Raw genomic sequence first — 21884 nt, 5'->3', positions numbered from 1 at the left:
CAAATCCCAGCATCTAGGACATGCTGTGTGAAAATTAATAAAGGGACACCTTACTAAAATGGGAGTGGAGAGGCCAGAAAGGGGAGCTCTCCTGTTGTACCACTCAACATCAAGAACTGTCCACTACAGGATAAAGAAGATGTGGTCCATATATACAGTGGAATATTACTCAGCCATCAGAAAGCATGAATACCCACCATTTGCATCAACATGGATGGAACTGGTGGGGATTATGCTAAGTGAAATACGTCAAGCAGAGAAAGACAATTATCATATGGTTTCACTCTTGTGGAACATATATAAGGAATAGCGCAGAGGACACTAGGGGAAGGAAGGGAAAACTGGGGGAATCAGAGGGGGAGACCAACCATGAGAGACTATGGATTCCGGGAAACAATCTGAGGGTTTCAGAGGAGAGAGGGGTGGGGGATTGGTTAGCCCGGTGATGGTATTAAGGAGGGCACGTATTGAATGGAGCACGGGGTGTTATACGCAAACAATGAATCATGGAACACTACATCAAAAACTAATGATGTAATGTATGGTGATTAACATAACATAATAATAAAAAAAGCTAATGATGTACTGGATGGTCACTAACATAATAAAAAAAATAAAAACTGTCCATTACATACAGACCCCCAACAGAAGAATCCTCAACAGGGAAGAATCATCATCAGCTACAGGCCCAATAGGAAATGATGTGCACTGTATCTCCCATAAGAATCGACCACCTCAGCAACCCAGCCAATGAGAAACCATCATCACCCTGAATTCCTGCCTTTCTCCCATGAATGTTTGTTTGAAATAACCCCTTCTAACTTCCTCCTTCTTCTCCATAAAATAATGTTCCTCTCCTTTGTTGGACTATCCTGTCATTTCTGCCGCAGCCTGCTTGTCCCAAATTGCAATTCTCTGCTATTCCTGAATCAACCCACTTTTGCTGGTAAAATAACTGTTTTATTTTTAAAGTCAACAGCTGAAAACTCACAATGGGTGAACAAACCAAGATAGCATGCCAAAGAAGTTAGAGCAATGAGATATCCCAGAGGAATGAGATTTTTTTAGGAAAACTTCCACCCACTGAAACAAAGATTCACACATTCTGCAATCTTCTTTAAATTGACTTCAGGGATCTAGTCATCCCACATTCCATCTCACAGAAAAAGAAATGGCTGTAAAATCCAAGAATAATTTTGGGGTAAGGCATTTATAAGGGGAAAATGTGTGGTGTGTGTTCTGCCGACATAACATCTCTTAAATCTTTCGAGGTTTATAGGGCATGTTGGTCTTCATCATAAATCCCTCGACGAGACTCAGTATCACAAAAGCCTCCCTCATTTTGGTATGCTCAGACTCTAGCTCAGTATCAGGCACCATGTTTGTGAAGCTGACCCCGTAAGTGAGCCTTTACTTTTCATTTTACTTTGTCTTTGACTTTTCATTCCCTCCTTCATCTCTGCCCTTCCTTCCATCAGTCACTTTCCGTCTTTCACTAAAATAAACACAAATCATTCACTTCCTATTTCCTTCTCACTTCCAGCTCTGATTCTTCCATAATCTCTGTCCCTGGGGTTCAGTGCTTCTCAGTTTAAATACACCCATCCACACGCGCGTCTGCACGCACACACCCCTGCACGTACCCTTTGCGCACAATTCGAACTGTGCTAGTCTTTCAGGTCATTTACCAGCGTGTGAGGGAGTTCAGACTGTGAGAACATTGCAGCACACGCTAGATACTGATGCTTCCCCAAGGACAAGAGCAAGTTTTGTTTTCATTTCATTTTGTTCACGTGCTATTAACATAACTCTAAATGACCCTGTTTTATGAGTTACTAGACTCTTCAGGCAATGTCCCTACTAAAGAGAAAAAGGAGAAAATGCCAAGTTTTGGCAAAGAGGTGGAGTGATGAGCCCAGTTAAGGCCTGTATATGAACTTTTCAGATTCTGGTAGTGGGTGCAGAGATCTACTTGTCTTTCGGCGGCCCAAGACAAGCCTCCGAAGTAAGTTCCCTTGCTTACTAAGCCTGCCACATACCCATCTGGAGTGCTCTGCCTCTTTCTTAGGTATATCCTCGCCTTCCATGTACAGGGGCCAGTTTGTGAACCAATGCACGTCCATCGAGTGCAGAACGGATGAATGTGTAGTATCACGGCCACCGAGTGCAGAACGGATGAATGTGTAGTATCACAACCATCGAGTGCAGAACGGATGAATGTGTAGTATCACGGCCACCGAGTGCAGAACGGATGAATGTGCAGTATCATGTCCATCAAGTGCAGAACAGATGAATGTGTAGTATCATGGCCACCGAGTGCAGAACGGATGAATGTGTAGTATCACGGCCATCGAGTACAGAACGGATGAATGTGTAGTATCATGTCCATCGAGTGCAGAACGGATGAATGTGTAGTATCATGGCCATCGAGTGCAGAACGGATGAATGTGTAGTATCACGGCCATCGAGTACAGAACGGATGAATGTGTAGTATCATGTCCATCAAGTGCAGAATGGATGAATGTGTAGTATAGTCATACCATGAACTATGACACCACAGGGAAAATGAGCCAGCAACACACGTAACAACATGGGTGAATCTCCAGCTGACCAAAGAACACACGCTGTATGGCCCCATGCATATAAACCTCAGAAACAGATAAAAAATTAACCCGTGGGTGTTCAGAAATACAAAACAAGGTGGTAAAATTAGGAGGAAAAGCAAGAAAGTGATCAGCGTGAAATCAGAAGATGGCTTCCTTTGGAGAGTAAGGGAGCTGGGATCAGGAAGGGTTCCGAGGCCTACTGGAGAGCTGGCAAGATTCTATTTCTTGGCCTAGATGGTGACAGCACAGTATTTACTTTATACAAATGTGTTGAGCTGCACAAAATTATTTTATGTGTTTTCTGTTGTGGTATTATATAATCAAAAAGGTTAAAAAAAAAAAAAACAAGGAAGAAGAATCAAGGTAGGAAAACTATTATCAAATAACCACCACCAAAAAAAAAAAAAAAAATTGGTTTTCTGGTGGAAAAAGGAGTGAACTAGGTCAGTTTTGTTCTATGGGGCAGACCTGTAAGAGGACAGATTTGGGTGAGACCAGAGAATAACAACAAGAAAAGAAAGAGGAGGAGGAGGAGAAAAGAGAAAAGAAGGGGAGGGGAGGGAAGAGAAGGGAATCAAAGCAAGACAAGAGAAACTAGTTCACAATTACAGTTACTTAAAAACAGAACATTCCTTGTAAGAAAGTGAGTGTCCCATCCCTGAAGCTATTTAAGCATGGGCTGGATAAATGGAGAGGGAAATTCTGGAGACATTCGAACACTGGAAAACAAATAGTAAAGAATGTCCCTTCAGACCTAAGATTCTATGATTCTATGATTCTATTTCTCTTTCTCACCAGTTACAGGTGTGGCCACTTAAAGAAAAAAAGCAAAACAACAACAACGACGACAACAAAAACCCATGGTCCAAATATCCTAAATGTACAAAGCAGACACTCACTTTACGAAAGTGGTTCCTTTGAATAAATAACAAATATTTTTTAAGTGTTTGCATACAAGCCATTAACTAACCAAAAATAAAGGGGAGGGGAAGAATTGAGGGACTTCAAGGTAATGCTGGAGAAACCACTGCCAACTGAGGCCCAATCATAAATGAAGAGCTGGTGTCAGAAAGAATAAAGCCAAAGATCCAATTCGCCCACAGCGCTCCTCAAATGCATTTCTTCTTTTACGATCGATTATAAAAATAGGGGGATTTCATAAAAACCAAGGAGTTTGGAAATGTTATTGCTTTCCGTTAAATCAGAAGCCTTCATCCTCCCTGTCTCCGAGCTGATATCAGTCACTAGATTTAACTTTGACACTTTCAGAGCAAGACAGCGGAGCCTTGGCTGAAGGTTATCTTAGAACACATTACAAGAAAAAAACAGGCTCCAGTGAGCTGGTAATAATCCAGATTATCATCTATTCCCCTTTCAGAGCAACAATGGATTTTAACCAGTTTTCTGTTTTATAAATATTACCGTGGCTCAACACATCTAGGAGGAAACACAACATTACCCTCGGCTTTCATCCTGTTTGTGTACTAATTATATCAACAACCTGAACCAACTTAACACTATACAAAAACACAGCTGATTTAGCAATCTGTAAATTATACATGTACATAAATGTGTACCAAAATGTGCTACGTTTCACTCCTGCTAATGTGCATGGATTCTTACTGGCACCTACAATTGTTTGATATAGGTTTCCGAACACTAAAACATATGTTCTGCCTAGAATGGGACCATTTAGGGTAATATTTTTTTAGTTTCCTGGCACGAAGGTCTGCCAGCCTTCCTAAGACAGTAAGTGCCTGGATTTAAGCAACCATCAAAAAATATTCTGGAACAACACTTTCCAATCATGAATATAAAGAGAAACAGGCTGGTAAGAAAGTCAACAGAAGGATTTGAAATGATCACTGACATGACCATAAGCAAAATCTGGGGAATAGTTAATTATTCCTACTAACTACTTGCAACTATCCAAAAAGCAGGTAACTACTAAATCTCTCCTCCAAATGGTCTTCAGAATATATCAGAGAAAGTTAAACTAGATTTTAGTCCTATCAAGACCAGTTAAACACCTTAAAAATGTTTTTTGCTTTTTTTTTTTTTAAACACGATGCCAGGCCTAAATAAGAGCTGCAAGCAGAAACACTGTGGAAAGGGTCAAGATGCTTGGACCAAGATTCACTAGAATGTAAATTTCTAAGGAGTAAGGAGGGTTTCTGGATTCCCACTATATCCCCAGTGTTCAATAACTGTGCTCAATAAATCGTTTTGAATGAACAAACCTGTCACAGCTGCTGACTAGTCCCTGATGTGTCTCTAACTGCATTTTCTAACTCTGCCTTTTACTAACTGTAGCTAAATTACTTAATCTAAGGATTCCTCTCTTTTTTTAGATTTTTATTTATTTATTTGAGAGAGAGACACAGTGAGAGAGAGAGCACAAGCAGGGGGAGTGGGAGAGGGAGAAGCAGGCTTCCCGCCGAGCAAGGAGCCCGACGCGGGGCTCGATCCCAGCACCCCAGGATCATGACCTGAGCCAAAAGCTGACTCCTAACTGACTGTGCCGCCCAGGCGCCCCGAGATTCTTAGCTCTTGAAACTCTAAAATGGACACACTGCACCTCCTCTGCTGGCATTTGAGGATCAAAGTTATTTAATACTTTATAACAGGTGCTTGAATAAGTTAAGTGCCTGTTACCCTGCCGGTGACTTCAGTTAACCCACTGACAAAGGTGAAAAGGTGAAAATACCGCCCTTCCTTAAAACAGAATTAGCTTCTCCTTTGCCCTGTTACTCAGTTTGGATGTGGTAGTGTGGCTGTTAGCCAAAATGGATGTTGTTCTTGCTGTTGTAACATTTTATTCAGTCTCCACTGGGAAATTAAGCTTCTCTAGAGAACATAATGGTAATACAAGGAAGGTCATTGCAGAGTGTACCATGAGGGACACGACACTGGGGTCAAGGGACTTCGGGTCTCATCAGCTCTGCCCTTAAATATTTGAGGAAATGCGCTTGCTTCACTTTCTTCATCTGTACAAAGATGGGGAAGGAGAGGCAGACGACACAGCATCGAATCCTACAGGTTATGATATTCCAGACACCAGATATTCAAATGCCCCAAGACAAAGCCAGTTCTACTATCCAGAAGCACAGTTGTCAGATGGCTGGAGAAACAATGATGAATGATACCCTCCAAAGACCTCCTGCATCAGGCACTGTGTGCTTCCCACTTTGAACAAGTCACTTAATATTCCTAGGGCTCAGTTTTCTGATCTGTAAACGAGGAACAATAATACTGCATAAGATCACTGGGAGAAAATGCTTAATAAAGATGATCCAAAAAGTATTGCTATTTAAAGGTAAACTGCTATTTCAATACTGTAATGTCCAAAAAAAGGCTAGTGGATTTTAGGAGGAGACAATCAATATTTTTAAATAGACTTTTTTCCATCACAGTAAAATAAAATAATGCACGAAGATATCATGATAGTTCCAAGAGTCCACATAGTTTTCTTCTATTTGTGTTTGGAAATGTGATGAAAGGGATCACTAAAAGCTTAAATCCCACATGTCAAGACCAGAATATTTTCTTCTGAAATAATAGATAATTTTAAAAGTTCATCCAACTTTCCTACGATGTTTTGTTTGTGTTGCTGATGTCTCTGGTTGGTTGGTTAGCTGAAGTCAAGCTGTTGGAATTGGTGCTGAAATTAAAATGCCAATGCTAAAAATATTGCTAGCTACTTAGTCTATTGACACTCTATATATGCTTAGAGAGGAGAAGTGGCTCTAAGAAAATCAACTAGAGTATTCTGCCGTCTCAGCTCCAAGATTCATTTTGTGTTTGTGTGGTATTAGTTTCACCATTCTTTTTTCTTTTTAAGATTTATGTATTTATTTGAGAGAGACAGAAAGGAAGTGCAAGAGGGGGAGGGGCAGAAGGAGAGTTGGGGTGGGGAAGAATCCTCAGTGGGGAGCCTGACTCCGGGCTTGATCCTAGGACCCTGAGATCATAACCTGAGTGGAAATCAAGAGTCAGACACTCCACCGACTGAGTCACCCTGGTGCCCCTGGTGCCACCATTCTTAAGGTCCTCCTACAAGCCCAAGGAACCTTATGACTGTTACATGTAAGATTCTGCTACCTCCCTCTCCACTCAAAAACATTAGACGATACACATTAGACACAAGGTTTCCCCTATACCTTAAAGAACACTGCCTCTTCACCCCCCACCCCACCCCGCAAAAATGGAATTGTCATTGATATTTATGAGAAAGTTGGTGTCACTGGCACTGGGCTCCCCAAATCTGCAAGACTGTCTCCACTCCACATGCCCTAACAGGTCAATAACCACAGCAATCACAGCCAATTAACTCTTACTTAGTGATTTTATTTAAAAATCCATGAACACCTCTAGCTTTTTTTATGACAGAAGAGTTCATTGTGACTATTCATGTAGTAAATATCATCCCCTTGAATCCCCAGGTAATAGCTGTGACCTTGTTCTAAAAGCTACCTCAGTTCGTTTGAGTGAGGAGGACCTTGAAGGCAAAGGTGACTAACCAGAAACTCTTCAATACTCTTATTCTTAAGAGGCACACAATAAATGATCATTTCTAAAATATTTAAATAATACACAATAATATGCTATCCTAGTCGACAAGTTTTTTGTTGTAAGCTAAACTTAAATCACTTTTTAATTAAAGAGTATTTCTTGGGAGCATAAGTCACTTTTCATGCTCTTCCCCTGAATCCCTAACTAAATCCAAATAGAAGCCCATGATTTTAACACAAGCTCCTCCTTAAGGCTCTAAAGCTGTGATATTTCCGCATTTTTTAAAACCTATTCCCCAAGTTAGCTCTTCGTGTCATCTGCCTCCTCTGGAAGGAGAGGAGTCCCGGAGCCTGTAAAGAGCATCTCCAGACTTGGCCCCCGTTCATTTCAGCCTTTTGGCGAACGGATGTGCACCGCACCTTCCAGATGCCCACCTCCTAGCTGCTCTGCAAGCGCTTTAGCCAGGATGCTTTGCTGTGGGTCCTGAAGGTGTCGGAAATGTTTCCCTTTCCATCCCTGCTGCTAGGACTCTCACCGTCTCCCGCTTCATGCCACTGTCCATCTTAATGCCACAGAGAAAGAGAGGAGCGGGGAGCACTCGTTTACTGGGTAAGGGATAGATTTACAGGCTTGGTGAGCTTGGGAATGTCTAGGTGAGCAAGATTTATAAGCATAATACACTGCTGAGGTTTGGAAAAGAGGAACTATGGCAGGTTTGTCCCTGTGACAGCTTGGCCAGCTCTGCACCTATGCGCTCCATTTCCCATCTAAGTCCAGGAAAACTGCCCCTCATGAGCCTTCACTTAACCTCCAAGAGGGTGGGTGGGTGAAGAGGTGGAACCGGGTAACCTGCAGCACGTCCCTACATCCCCGCGTCCCCACACCTCGGACTTTTCAGCGGCCCGATGGAAGGTGGAAGCAGCCGCCGCCCCTATCCCTCGGGGGCCCGGACCCGAGTGGCCTCTTCTACTGCTGGCTCTCCCTGGGGAGAGGCGGCACCTGGGGTGCAGCCAGAGAGCCCCGCGAGCCTTCGCGGCGGGGTGGGCAGTACCCATGGGGAGCGCGCTGCCGCTCGTGCCGCGTCCGGCTTCCCATCACTTTTCCCAGTACTTTGCCCATCAGCTGTCACGCTCGCTGGAGAGGAGACCGAGAAGGCGCGAGTAGGGCCCCCAAAGGCGTCCCCAGCAGAGCTCTCCTCTTGGGATGGGGGGCCCACAGACCTCGCCCCACCCTGCCCACCTAGCCCTGCCTCCGGGAGGCAGCTCCGGACGCCCGCGCCGGGGCTCCCAGCAGAGCTCCGGGTTCTACTGCATCTGCTGGCGCCGAGCGGCGGGAGGCGTCGGCAATCGAGGCACGGATAAAAAGCCTGGGTAACCGAAATCCGAATGCACCTCTTACCACTGGACCGCCGGACAATATTCTCCAGAAACGTGTTCTGCGGGGCCACCAGTCCTCTCCTGCCCCCGGCCATGGTCATCCTCCCGGCAGCTTGGGGTCCTGGGGCCGTCCCGGCGCGGCTTCTCACGGCAGCAGGAAGCTGGGCGCCGGGCCCTCGCGCGATCCCGGCTCGAAGCGCCCCATGCGCCCCGCGGGGACCCGGGCGGCCAGGGGCTGCGGCTCCCTCCGGCTGCCACCCTCGCGCCCTCTTCGCGCCTCCCTACCGGCGGCCCGCCTCGCAGAGCGCTCGCGCCAGGCTCGCCTCGCCGCAGCCGCTTCCGGGTGGGCGGAGGGAGCCGCGGCGCCTGGGACAGGGCGCCCCCTACCGGGCGCTGCCCCCCCCCCCACCGCCGGCCTGCGGGAGAGCGAGCGGGGGGCTCCCGCAGCGGCCGGGAAGCGGCGGGCGGCGATGGGCCGAGGCCGGGTTAGCAGCGCCACCCTCTGGGCACAGCCCGGCGATGGGTTCGGCATGAGCCTTGGGCTGGTGGAGAGGGCGGCGTTTGGAGCGGTGTCCTTGGTGGATTCACTTCCAACAAGGTCACCACGAGTCCGGGGGGCGGGGGGGGGTACATGATCCTGTAACCCTCTTCCTTCGCTCTGTTTCAGGCCGGAGCCTCTGGGAGCTCTGAGACTCTTGGAACACCTTCCAGCCTCTCCTTAGGGTTTGTTGGCCTCATTTGTGAAAGTTGCCAGTGTTTCACCAGTAGTTAAAGAAGTTGAATTTAAGAGGTCAGACTTGCAGAGTGACCAACTGACCGAGCTCCAGAAGAACTGTCTTGAGTTGTTAAAGATAACCAAAGGCACAAATGCAGGCTCTGGACGTTTGATCAGTTTGCTGAGTGACTGACCTGATTCCCACTCTTATCCAGCATCTATTTTCACAAAAGGCCAAGAAAATATATGTATCTATGCATCACTTTTTTTCGCTGAAGCACAACCTGTTATGGTCAATGTGTGAGGTTAGGGAACAGGCACAAACTGACAGACGTCAAAATGGTGGGCTTGCTTCTGAGGGTGGAGGGAGGGGGTGGGCAGCTTCCCCAACATTTAAAATTAAGTAATAATTACGCACGACCTTGGCTTGAAGGACTGTCTACACCACAAGGATGAGGTACTGGTGTCCACACCTGCCCCTGATATGAAGAATCACATACACCAAAGGTTTCGGGGCAGGAGCTCCCGTTTGCTCACTTTCCTCTGCTCACTTACATTGGGCCATTTCCACCTGCACGTGACTCTTCACCTGTCTTTTATATTGTATGTCCCCCAGTGGGTGTGGCCAGAGGCCATGCCCTACAAAAGGAATGAGTTGATAGTTTTCTAGTTAGTTCCAGGCTAGATAAATAGTCGACACAAAAATGTTAACGAGGGAAAAACAGACCCCACCACCTCAACTGTCTAGGTTAACCATCCTGACTCATCCTATTCTATTGCAGATACCCTATCTCCATTTACTAGTCTCAAAATACAAGGATTGATTCTTGCCCAGCAATGCCTCAGAGTTACTGTGAAGATCAAACATAATTATGCCGGGGGCAGCACTCTAAACCATGAAGTGCTGTACCACAGTGAGACGTCATCATTTGAGTGACTAAATAAATTGGGCCATTGTGGACATCATCGTGTGTGGGCACAAAATAAATAGATGACGGCTAATAGCCGAGTTAGGTAAGGCTTGCGTAGGCTTTGAAATCAAAGTAATGATACTTCTTCCATTAAGATCACATCAGCACGTCAGCTGTGATTTCTTAAGCCCTAGCTCCGTCTAGTGGTTCTTTGTTCCATTACAAATGAGATAACAAATGGCAGTTGACAAGAACTTACTGAAATGTATTTGGTGCTGAGCTGGCTCGGTGGTGTCTGCCCACTGCATTTGAATAAGTTCATTTGAATAAGGCTCTTAAGGTTATGCTATCTACTGCACAAACATGCCCAAGGAGAGATTTTTCATGACAATATTAAAAACCCATCGAGCAACCACATAATCCTACTTGTGCAAGGAAGATAAAGAAGAGAATGGGGGAAAACTGTCATAGAGAGTTAATAAAACTTCTCAGATTTTAATGAGCTTTTGTGTTCTGTGGCTCAGATAAAAAAGAAACAGATGATATTCATTTGAAGTGAGAGATGTTAAAGCTTTTAACTGATAAGAAAAAAGAACAAGGAGATCTCTTCCATTTTAATTTTAAATGTACTACCACAGTGATTCTCATCATGCACTACATTGTGGGGGGGGGGCACAGTTTTGAAATCTATAAATTTTAGTGGCACACTTGAAAAGATTAAAAGGCCTAAAAGAACACTAAAAAGTCAGCAATCTTTAACCACCATCACTACTCAGTGTGACCATGTCTCACAGTGTCTATGAAAGCACGCCTCAAAGAGAAAGCAAAGCATTCTCTTGCCCAACCCTCAACACTATCAAACTCTGGGAAGAGAGTCGTGTTCTGCCCCAACCACGTTCTCTTTGATAATTCACAGGCCAAGGTTGCACGTGCTCAGTAAACACACCATCCTTTCAGGGGCTGGTTTGACAATACACTATGCTTCTTACCTCTTATTTGACACCTTCTGTTCCCGACTCGACATTCAGTTCCAGGATCTGCTTAGCTTCAGATTCTGAGATCTATCACTGAAATGTAGGACTCTCAGTTGGAGCAAGCTTTCTTCTTACAAATTCGTCAAAATTTGGTTAACACATTTGTAAAGGATTCACAATATACCAATGTGCGTTGGCAAAGCAGTTGAGAGTTTCCCATATTTTTATATAACAGGCAAAGCCACTTTTCATTTAAAGAGACAATTTTAAATAACTGTGACCAGAATTCCAATTAAGGTGCCTCTGTCCCTCCCCCTCCCTGCAGAAAGTGGGGTACCACTGTCTAGAACTTCTACCAAGAAGGATACAGAGTCTGAAATGAAAACTTGTAAACTTTGACTCCAATGTCTCTTGCCTACCTGTCTCAGCAGTTCTCCTCCTGTACTCTCCAGTGTTTAGTTTATTCCTCAATTATAACGTGAGTTTATATGTATCACACAATACATGGAGAGCTCCTTGAAACAAAGATGAACTTTGCCAGTCTTTGTTCTGCCCAATGTAATTGAGCCATGATGTAATTAGTGAGTTCCCAGGGGGCTTGAGAGTAATGGAGGTATACCACAACAGAGAAAGCGTGGCGATGGAAGTCTGCAGACTGGCTGGGAAAAGAGTCCAGGAGATACCAGAAAAATCTCTATGCCTGACAACAACAAAAAAATCTATCAAATGCAGAGGAAGACAATGCCACATATGGGAGGGAGGGGTGGAAATGGTATCATGCAAAGACAGAAATTACATTTTTTTTTCCTTTTATTAAGACTATTACGTATAGGTGACATTTTTCAGAAAGCCAAGGACCCCTCAAACATGGGAGAGTCGCCTGTGAGTCCTGGAAGGTACTGGGAACCAGAATGGCCAAGCAGGGATGCCTCATCAATACCAAACAATTAGCACCCATAGGAGAAATTGAACACGGAGGTAACTTCACCTGCTCTGCCACCATGAGTGAAATATTTAAAACGGGGAATTTGCAGCAAGAGAAATTTCAGCTTCTATAACCCAATGACTGGTGTATTATGCGTTATATTTAATTTCTGTTAACAAAAATTCTTTTCTAATAAACTTACAGGAAGAGGGTTGTGAGGGCCATATCCACTGGAAGGACCTGTTCTTTATTATAGAAGTCTCCCGCCGAGTCCTGGGAGAAGGGAGAGAATCTGCCACAGTGAGCTCATAGTCCATTCATATGTGACCGGGGGGGAAAGGATGCACAGATGTGGGTGTTGCACTCAACTGTGGCTAACTCAATAGGCATTTATAAATGTTTGTAGAATTGGGTTATGTCCTTCTAAATGCCCAAAGTTAATACCCTTCTTCCTCATTTCCTCTTACCATCAGAGAACGGGATCTGTTACTGCACTCCCTCTTGTGGAAAATAATTAAAAGCCATTTACAACAGTCTCATTTTATTATAACAAACATTTGCTCAGAGACTAGCATATACCAGACACTGGGATAGATTCTAAGGATGGAAAGATGCTAATGATTGGCACTTGCCCTCGAGAAACTCAATAAACACTTGGTGAATGCTTTGCTTCTTTATAATTTCTCTCCTTTCAGCTACTTTCCTCTCTCAGTTATACACTCTAAGTCTTTCTTTCTTTGTCAATAAATTATAATTCAGCTTGATCTCATCACTGAAGACTTTCCCGTCTCCTCTTAACTGAGACTTGGCTTTCCTCTGAGGTCTTGCAATCCCACTGATCCCCCTCCTTTGGAGGATATTCATCTGCTATGGCCTTTCAGTGAGAATTCATCTAATCCCTCAGTACCATCTAATCCAAATCACTACTCTTCCACATTCATGTAAACTTTCTCCTCTGAAGACCATGACCAATAGAAATAACACTCTACTCTTCTTCATTTCTTACAATAGATTTAGGGAAATTTTTATTCAGTTTTGAAGAAGTTGAGGTGTTTTGGGGACATTACAAAGAAATATTGAGTAGGCAGATGGATACACACAGGTGTAGAGCCCAAAAGACACATCTGGGTAGAGCCAGAGATTGGAAATCAACAATTTACAGACTTCAGAGGAGGCTGAGAAGGAGGAGTTTAGAAGCAGGGACAACTCTGAGAAGCAGTTTTCTAGAAGCCCAGAGAAAGTCTTTTTTTTTTTTTAAGATTTTATTTATTTATTTGACAGATAGATACAGAGCACAAGTACGCAGAGTGGCAGGCAGAAGGAGAGGGAGAAGCAGGCTCTCCACCGAGGGGGGAGCCGGACATGGGGCTCGATCCCAGGACATCATGACCCAAGCCAAAGGCAGCCGCTTAACCAACTGAGGCACCCAGGTGCCCCAACCAGAGAAAGTCTTTAAGTGGGAGAAATGAAGAACACCATCATACGCTATATACTGTAAACACTGGAAAATGTCCACTGGATCTAATGATTCATTGGTGATTTGAGACTTTAGTAGATACATTTTCAATGGAATACTGGGGAAGAAGCCAAATTACAATGGGTTTAAAGAGTAAGTAGAGGGGCGCCTGGGTGGCTCAGTTGGTTAAGCGACTGCCTTCAGCTCAGGTCACGATCCTGGAGTCCCGGGATCGAGTGCTGCATCAGGCTCCCTGCTCAGCAGGGAGTCTGCTTCTCCCTCTGACCCTCCCCCCTCTCATGTTCTCTCTCTCTCTCTCTCTCAAATAAATAAATAAAATCTTTTTTAAAAAAAGAGTAAGTAGAAATTTACAATCAAGGTGGTAGATTGAGCTAAAGAGAGGTGAGTACTGCCTTTCTACACTAAACATAGAAATGACAGGGAAAAAATGTTTTTAAACATATCTTTAATATATGGCCAAGCTCAAAAGCAAAAAGGGGAAAATTTCAGAAGTCAAAAATAGGAAGGAATCCACAGCACTTAGTGGGAATCTAAGGGAGGTGGGGGAGGCTTGTAACCCAAAAAGAAATGCACCTTAAGGCTGCAGTTTTAGTATTTGTGTGATGGTATAAGCTGAGGACACAGGCTCTGTGCATAGTGAGGAAACTGGAACTGGATTTCTGGTGAAACCAGAAGCTTGGAAAATTAGGACCTACCAGCCCTAGCTCTCAGCTTTCCCAGAACACGGGTAGAAACAGTTGACCTTCAGAAATCAGAACCCCTAGACAAGACATTCCACATATTTGGGGTGGAATTCTCCCAGATGCCCTCACAGTGTGGCAATTCTGTGCCAGAAATTTATATAGAAATCTCACATAGCCCTGTCAGAAACCAATAATAAACTGCCCCCATAGGAAAAACTTATACCAAACAGTACACCTTAAGGTCCAACTGATAACAATTCCCCCCAACAGTGAGCATACAGACATAATTACAAATTACACCAAATTGAGTTTTCCAAAATTAAATTCTCAAACTAAAAAGGCGGCATAAAGGGAAACAAACAAATCCAGACATATCGCAGTGAAACTTCAGAACATAAAAGGAAAAGATAATCTTAAAAACTATAATAGGAAAAAATAGATTAGCTACAAAAAATGAAAATGACACTGCCATTAGAGATCTCAACATGAACAAGAGAGTCAGAAACAATGGAATACATGATGAATTCCCATATATACCCAACAGAATGGCTAAAATCAAAAAGACTGACAACACAACACGTTGGCAAGGATGTGGAGCCATCAGAACTCTCATACATTGTTGTGGAAATGTAAAATAATAAAAACCACTTTGGAAAATAGCCTGGCAGTTTCTTTTTTTGTTGTTGTTATCATGCTGTATTGTCTTTAGTTAAGGATTTCCAATCACATCACACAGAGACTTTTTACCCACTGCTCTGTTTGGCCACCAGTCTCTTGTCTCTCTCTTCATCAATGGTGAGGTGGATAACCTTTCCATGGGGAAGAGAAATCCATGGCTTGTTGCCTTTGCCAATAACAAAAATGTTGGAGAGCCAGGTGGCAAAGCTGTTGCCATTGGCATCTTTCATGTGAACTACGTCAAGAGAACAAAGGTATCTCTCTCAATTGGTGATCACACCAATTCTTCCCAGGTTAGCACCTCAGGTCACCATACACAGATTACCGGTGTCAAACTTGGTGAAATCAGTAATCTTTCTAGTCTCCAAATCAATCTGAATGGTGTCATGCACTTTGATGAGGGGATCAGGATAGCAGATGGCGTGAGCATCATGGGTCACCAGATGGGGGATTCCTTTTGTTCCCACAAAGATCTTTCTCACTTTGTGGGGTGCCTGGGTGGCTCAGTCGGTTAAGCCTCTGTCTTTGGCTCAGGTCATGATCCCAGGGTCCTGGGATGGAGCCCTGCATTGGGCTCCTTACTCAGTGGGGAGCCTGCTTCTCTCTCTCCCTCTGCCTGCTCCTCCTGCTCATGCTCTCTCTCTCTGTCAAATAAATAAATAAAATCTTAAAAAAAAAAAAAAGATCTTTCTCACTTTGTACAACTTATACTTAAGCTCCTCAGGTATAATCTGAAGAGCAAAGCAACCCTTGGTATCATAGATCAGAAGGAAATTCTCCCCAGTCTTGTCAGTGCTGATGACATCCCTAAAACCAGCAGGGGAGGTTATAACAGTTTGGACCTTGCCATCAATCTTAAGAAAATGCTGCATACAGATCTTCTTTACTTAATCTCCTGTTTGGGCATACTTAAGTCTGTTCCTTAGGAAAAGATGAGAGGGAGACATTCTCTCAGCTTATGGGGATTAGTAAGTGGATGGGGGGGCAAACACACTGGCCAGTTTATCCAGCTTCCAATGCTTTGAATCTGCTACATGCTTCAGATGATTCTTGGGACCATGAGCCATGGCTGCTCCAGGCATGAAAAGAGGACTGCCTAGTTTGACAGTTTCTTATCATACTAAACATTCACCTACTCCAGAACCCAGAAATTCCATATATGTCCACAAAAAGATTTGTTCATATCAACTTCATTCATAATAGTTAAAACCTAAAAACAGCATGTGTCCATCACTGGCAGAATAGGTACACTCATACCGTAGAATACTATTCACTAATAAAATGAGACAAACTACAGATAAATGGATGAGTCTCAAAAACATTGCTGAATGAAAAGGCTTTAGACAAAAGAAAACATGGTGTATGATTTCATTCATACAAAATTCTAGAACAAGCAGATGAAATTATGGTGAAAAAGAAATCAGAACAGTGTTTTTCTCTTAAGGGGGATTCTGGAGATTGCCTGCGAAGGGGCATGATGGAACTTTCTGGAGTATGGCACCATTCTATATCTTGATAAGAGTATAGGTTATACAGGTACAGGTATTTGTCACAACTCATAAAATGATACATTTGAGTTTTATGCAGTATATATTTTATTTCAAAAAAGGAATTCTAAACACATATTGAATCCTAGCTAATCATATTCAGTCTAAGCATTTAAGGATGAGGTATATGGATGTCTACAACTTATTTTGAAATGCATCAGAAAATAAGATGGAGAAATAGATAAGTGGTTGTAGCATAAAACAAATACTGCACAATGTTAACAAATATAGAATCTAGGTGGTTAGGATATAGGTGTTTACTGTAAAAGTCTTTCAACTGTTCTATATATTTGAATTATTTTCCTATCCATCTGAACTATTAACTTTAAAAGGAGGATAAAATAAGGCATTTTCAGATACAGAAAGGATAAAACTGATAGACATTTGCTGAAAGAAATGATTAAGAATATACTACAGCAGAAAAGAAAATGAGCTAAAGAGAGATGTGGAGCACACGATACAATGGTAAACAGAGAAACTGGTAAAAACGTGTTAGTAAACTTCAATAAATATCGACTCCTAAAAATAATGAGGACATTAACAGATAAATTGGAAGAGTGCTAACAACATGGTGACACTGAAATACTTGACTACAGTGAAATGAATATTGGAAATTGAAGTATTCTAAAGTCCTTATTTAGACATAGCAAGAATCTGTTAAATTTTAGACTTTGTTAGAAATATTTACAACTCTTGGGGTGCCTCGGTGGCTCAGTCAGTTAAGTGTCTGCCTTCAGCTCAGGTCATGATCTCAGGGTCCTGGGATCAAGCCCTTCATCGGGCTCTCTGCTCAGCAGGGAGCCTGCTTCTTCTTCTCCCTCTGCTGCTCCCCCTGATTGTGCTCTCTCTCTCTGTCAAATAAAGAAATAAATAAAATCTTTAAAAAAAAAAGAAAGAAAAATTTACAACTTTCAAATCAACAAAAGGAAATAGGAATGGGGATAAAGAAAATGCAATCAAACTAAAATATGCCATGAAAAGAGGAAAAAAAGATGTAAAGAATAAATATGGTAGACATAAAATACATTAAAAGTGGCATAAACATACCCAAATATATCAGTAATCACAATAAATATAAATGGAATAAATTTGCCTATTAAAAGAAACTTTTAGGGCGCCTGGGTGGCTCAGTTGGTTAAGCGACTGCCTTCGGCTCAGGTCAAGATCCTGGAGTCCCAGGATCGAGTCCCGCATCGGGCTCCCTGCTCAGCGGGGAGTCTGCTTCTCCCTCTGACCCTCCCCACTCTCATGCTCTCTCTCTATCTCATTCTCTCTCTCAAATAAATAAAAATAAAATCTTTAAAAAAAAAAAAAAAAAAAGAAACTTTTAGATCAGATAAAAACAAAACAAAATACCTCTTTTGCTGAATTAAAAGAATTTCACTTGGAGCACAATTACACAGAAATGTTTAATATAGAGAGAGATGGAAATGGATGTAGTAGGACTTTGGATTTGGGCAATATTTCAAAGAGAAATTTTAAAAACCTCTTACTACATATATCAAAAAACACTGGATAAAACAAATAAATAATTTTATATATATACTTTTAAGTGAGTAGCTATCAAGTGAAATGTAAATAAATGTTCAGGGACCAAAAGCAAAGACAGAACTGAAAACCAAGCAATGAGTACAATGATTTTACACTGTGGCCACCCAAGCAAACTGGGGGGTGGGAGGGTGGAAAACCACACAAAGGCCAGGTCAATAAAAGTTGTATTGTAATGCTGAAGAGTTTAGACTTTATTCTGTGAACAGTCTGGAGGAATAAAAGCTTAAATAGGTGCATGAATTGCTCTAGGTTCTGGGGATACAGTAGTGAGGAAAACAATAAATATCCCTTAATGAGTTAAATTCTGATTAAGTAAGATTGGCAAAAAATAATACACACTTTATTTTGTATGTTAAAACATAGATTCTTTTTTTTTACTCACTTTTATTTCATTTTGGAGCTAAAGGAGAATGATCCAGAGCAGGTATAATCATTATAGGAAATATATGAACTGTCAGCATTATTTTCCAGCATGGCACCTTGGAGATGGGTGCTATTAAGTTAAGGTAAGGGGATATTTCAGTTGTTTTCAGCCTTCTCAAAAGATCCTTTGACATTTTCTTTTCCAGTTGACTACTTCAGTTTATCACTAGTATTGGAACCCATAAAATGTTACTCTAATCCAATTCTAACATGACTTTTATGAAAAAGATCTTATTTTCCCTTTAAACAAAAGATGTTTGCATCTAATTAGTGCTGTGATAATCCTGCCTAGTTACTTACAGTTGCATAACAAATTACCTCACAATTTAGTAGCTTAAAACAACCAATATTTATTATCTCACAATTTACGTGGGCCAGGAATCCAGGGAGCTTAGTTGGGCGCCTTTCGTACTAGGTTTCTCATGAGACTGCAATCAAGCTATGGGCTGGGACTGCAGTTTCATCCAAAGGTTCAAATGGCAGCGGATCTGCCTCTAAGCCCCCTCACATGGTTTTGGGCAAGATTTAATTCCTCACAGACCGTTGGCCAGAAGCATCCGTTAGTCCTTGCCAGGTGGGCCTCTCCCTGGGGAAGCTCACAACATGGCAGACCCTCAGAGTGAGGAAGTGAAAGAGCACAAGAGTGGATGCAGGGATCATTGGGAACTTTCTTAGAGGCTGCTTACCACATCTACTTTTGACCCGAAACTTCTATCTTTCCAGTTTGATTATTCTACCATTGTCCACCTCAAACATCCTTCTGTATCTCTGGGACATTCAGGTCACTGAAGTCCCTATTAGTTAACACTACCACCATTACCACCATGATGTTTACTACCCATGTCATTCAGTTTAGATTATGTGGTCTGTCAATTTAGTAACTCTCTCACCAACATCTTAGACTCCCTTGCCCCTCTAGACCCTTTATTGTTTCATAAACCCAATCCTGGATAAATACTCTATCTGTTCCCTCTGTGCCTGCATCTTGGCAGCTAAGCCACGCTGAAGGAAATTGTGAAATAGGCCAGAGTGGCATTTCTACCTATACTTGAAAGATTTCCTACCCGACCAGAGCCCTCAGCACTCCCTCACAGTCATGATATACTGCTCAAGTCAGCTTGCTTGCTACACTTTACCATTTAAAACCTTCTTCTTTCAACCAACACACCCTCATTCTCCCAATTTCAATTTTATGCCCCACTTCCCAAAAGACAAAGTCAATTAAAGAAGTTCCTTCGACTTTCTACCACAAAGACCTGTTTACAGTTGCTACTGTTCTCTCATCTATTCTACCTTTTGAAATAGTAGTGTGCTCTGAATACCATCCCCAGCCTCCTTCTCAGACGCTTACTGTTACTGATTATACCTTTTCTATCCTATATCTTCATCATCTTCTCTCTACTGAATCCTTCACATTAAAATTTAAAAAAAAAAAAATCCCTGATCCCACTTCCCACTCTATCAACTGCTATCCTATATTTCTCCCCTTCTTCACTGCTGACCTTTAAAGAATTGTCTACACTCACTATTTTCAATTCCTCAAACCTATTCTCTCCTCAGTCCAATCCATCTCTTTCCCCTCCCAACACTCTGCTGAAATGGTTCTCACTAAGGTCATCGGTGACCTCCATATCACTAGAGCCAATGAGTATTTTTCACTCTTCACAGTACTGGATCTTTTGGTGGCACTTGAAACATACTTTTCCCTTGGCTTCTGTGATGCCACTTTACTGATTTTCCTCCTGTGTCTCCATAGTGGCATTATTTATATTGATGGTAACCTGGAATCTTTTAAACACACTTCCATATTGTGTTCACTTTCTCCATGATGAGTCCAAACTCCCAAGGCAAAGGCCTGGGCCTGCCTTGACAGCCTCCCTTGCAATCAAGTATAAGCATGTGACATTAAGTCTCACTACTTACTGCATCCACATAAGACTTGGAATTAGAAGAAAATGATAGAAGGAAGGAAACGAGTTAAACTAATTTTGCTTGCATAGGTTATTGTGAGGATTAAAATTTGGTAATATACATACAGCAGTTAGAACAGGGCCTGGCACAGTGCAAGCATTATGTAAGTGTTAGTTATTATTATTCTTAAAGGAACACTTGTAGCTTTTGACAAGCTTTTGGGGTACAGTAAACATCCTTAGTTATTATAAAAAACAGAGTTGGGCCTCATTACTCTATTGTATACAGTTTCAAATAACTCAAAAACTATGTATTTTATTTATTTATTTATTTATTTATTTATTTATTTATTTATTTTAAGTAGGCTCCACGCTGGGCCTGAGTAGGCTCAATGCGGGGCTTAAACTCAAGACACCGAGCTCAAGACCTGAGCTCAAGATCAGGCTCAACTGACTGAGCCACCCAGACGCCACCCCTCCCCGCCCCCCGCCCCACCAATAACTATTTTAAGAGTCCTATTATCACCATCAGCCAAAGATTTTCATCAAATATAAGACACACAGCATTCTGGGGACCTGCTACCATAGCTATATTGCTGGTGAAAATCATGGATAGATCAACAGATAAAGAAGCAGACCAAGATGTTTAGCATGAATTATAGGAAGTTGGAAGATTCAGTGTGATTTCAATCATGGTATCACACGCCAAATGAGTATTTCTGGGTATGGCCAGCTGCAAAAGGACATGGCCGACCTTCACACATGGAATTTATTCCCTCAGAAATTAAAAGAGAAAGGGGTGGGGGTCAGGGGGACACTTTGGACACTTTAGAGGGCAGAAATTAACTCAATTAGCCAAAGACAAGGACTCCCCTCCCTCACATCCTCCTAAACCCACCAAGGTTTGAGATTAGCTATGACTGTAAATTGTGTAAAACAAGAAGGGCCTTTTTTTTTTTAATGGATGACTGCTTTGCAATGCAAAATAACTGAATAATATAGAACAATATGTGTGTAATTTTATATAATCTACATATCTGTAAAATGTGATATATCATCTGCTTCACTTAGTTGTGATGAGGAGTAAACATATTAATAATGTAAAGCAATGAGAACAATGTCTGGCACACCATTGTTTGTTTGTTTGTTTTTGGTTATACACTTTATGCCTTGCCATTCCCTTTTACTGTTTAAAACTGGTTGATGCAACTAAACAGCTCAGGGACTTGTGACGGGAGAGACACCTCATGAGAAGAGAAAGAAGAAAAACCATGAATTCTAGGAGTTTATCTTTGAAGCTAAAATCTCCCCCTCCCCACTAATCTTTCCAGGAAGCTATAGCAGAGGTCTCTCTCTCTCTTTTTTTAAAATCGTCCCCATCTGTGCTGGTGGTGTATTTATTTCTCCTATATTTTATTTTATCTTTTTGTTTAGTTTCAGAGGTAGAATTTAGTGATTCATCAGCTGCTTATAACACCCAGTGCTCATTACATCAAATGCCCTCCTTAATGCTCATCATCCAATTACCCCATTCACCCCCGCCTCCCCTCCAGCAACCCTCAGTTTATTTACTACAGTTCAATGTCTCTTATGGTT

The 21884-nt window shown here is 42.3% G+C and overlaps 1 protein-coding gene and 1 pseudogene across 2 annotated transcripts in view; both read right to left on the bottom strand.

Annotated features, from left to right (window-relative positions):
• Positions 1 to 8839, bottom strand: part of KCNH1 (potassium voltage-gated channel subfamily H member 1) — a 366381-nt gene extending 357542 nt beyond the window's left edge. For both annotated transcript variants that reach the window (XM_036095708.2, XM_036095709.2), the window contains exon 1: positions 8517 to 8839. In XM_036095708.2, the coding sequence (XP_035951601.1) occupies positions 8517 to 8595 (79 nt within the window). In that variant the 5' untranslated portion in view covers positions 8596 to 8839. The remainder of the gene's footprint in view (positions 1 to 8516) is intronic.
• Positions 8840 to 14922: 6083 nt separating this feature from the next.
• Positions 14923 to 15924, bottom strand: LOC118537944 (small ribosomal subunit protein eS4, X isoform-like; annotated as a pseudogene).
• Between the last annotated feature and the right edge of the window lie 5960 nt (positions 15925 to 21884).

The sequence above is a fragment of the Halichoerus grypus genome, chromosome 7 (genome assembly GCF_964656455.1).
Source record: "Halichoerus grypus chromosome 7, mHalGry1.hap1.1, whole genome shotgun sequence".
In the NCBI taxonomy this organism is placed as follows: Eukaryota; Metazoa; Chordata; class Mammalia; order Carnivora; family Phocidae; genus Halichoerus; species Halichoerus grypus.
The sequence above is the reverse complement of the archived record's forward strand: the minus strand, read 5'-3'. Positions and strand labels throughout refer to the sequence as shown.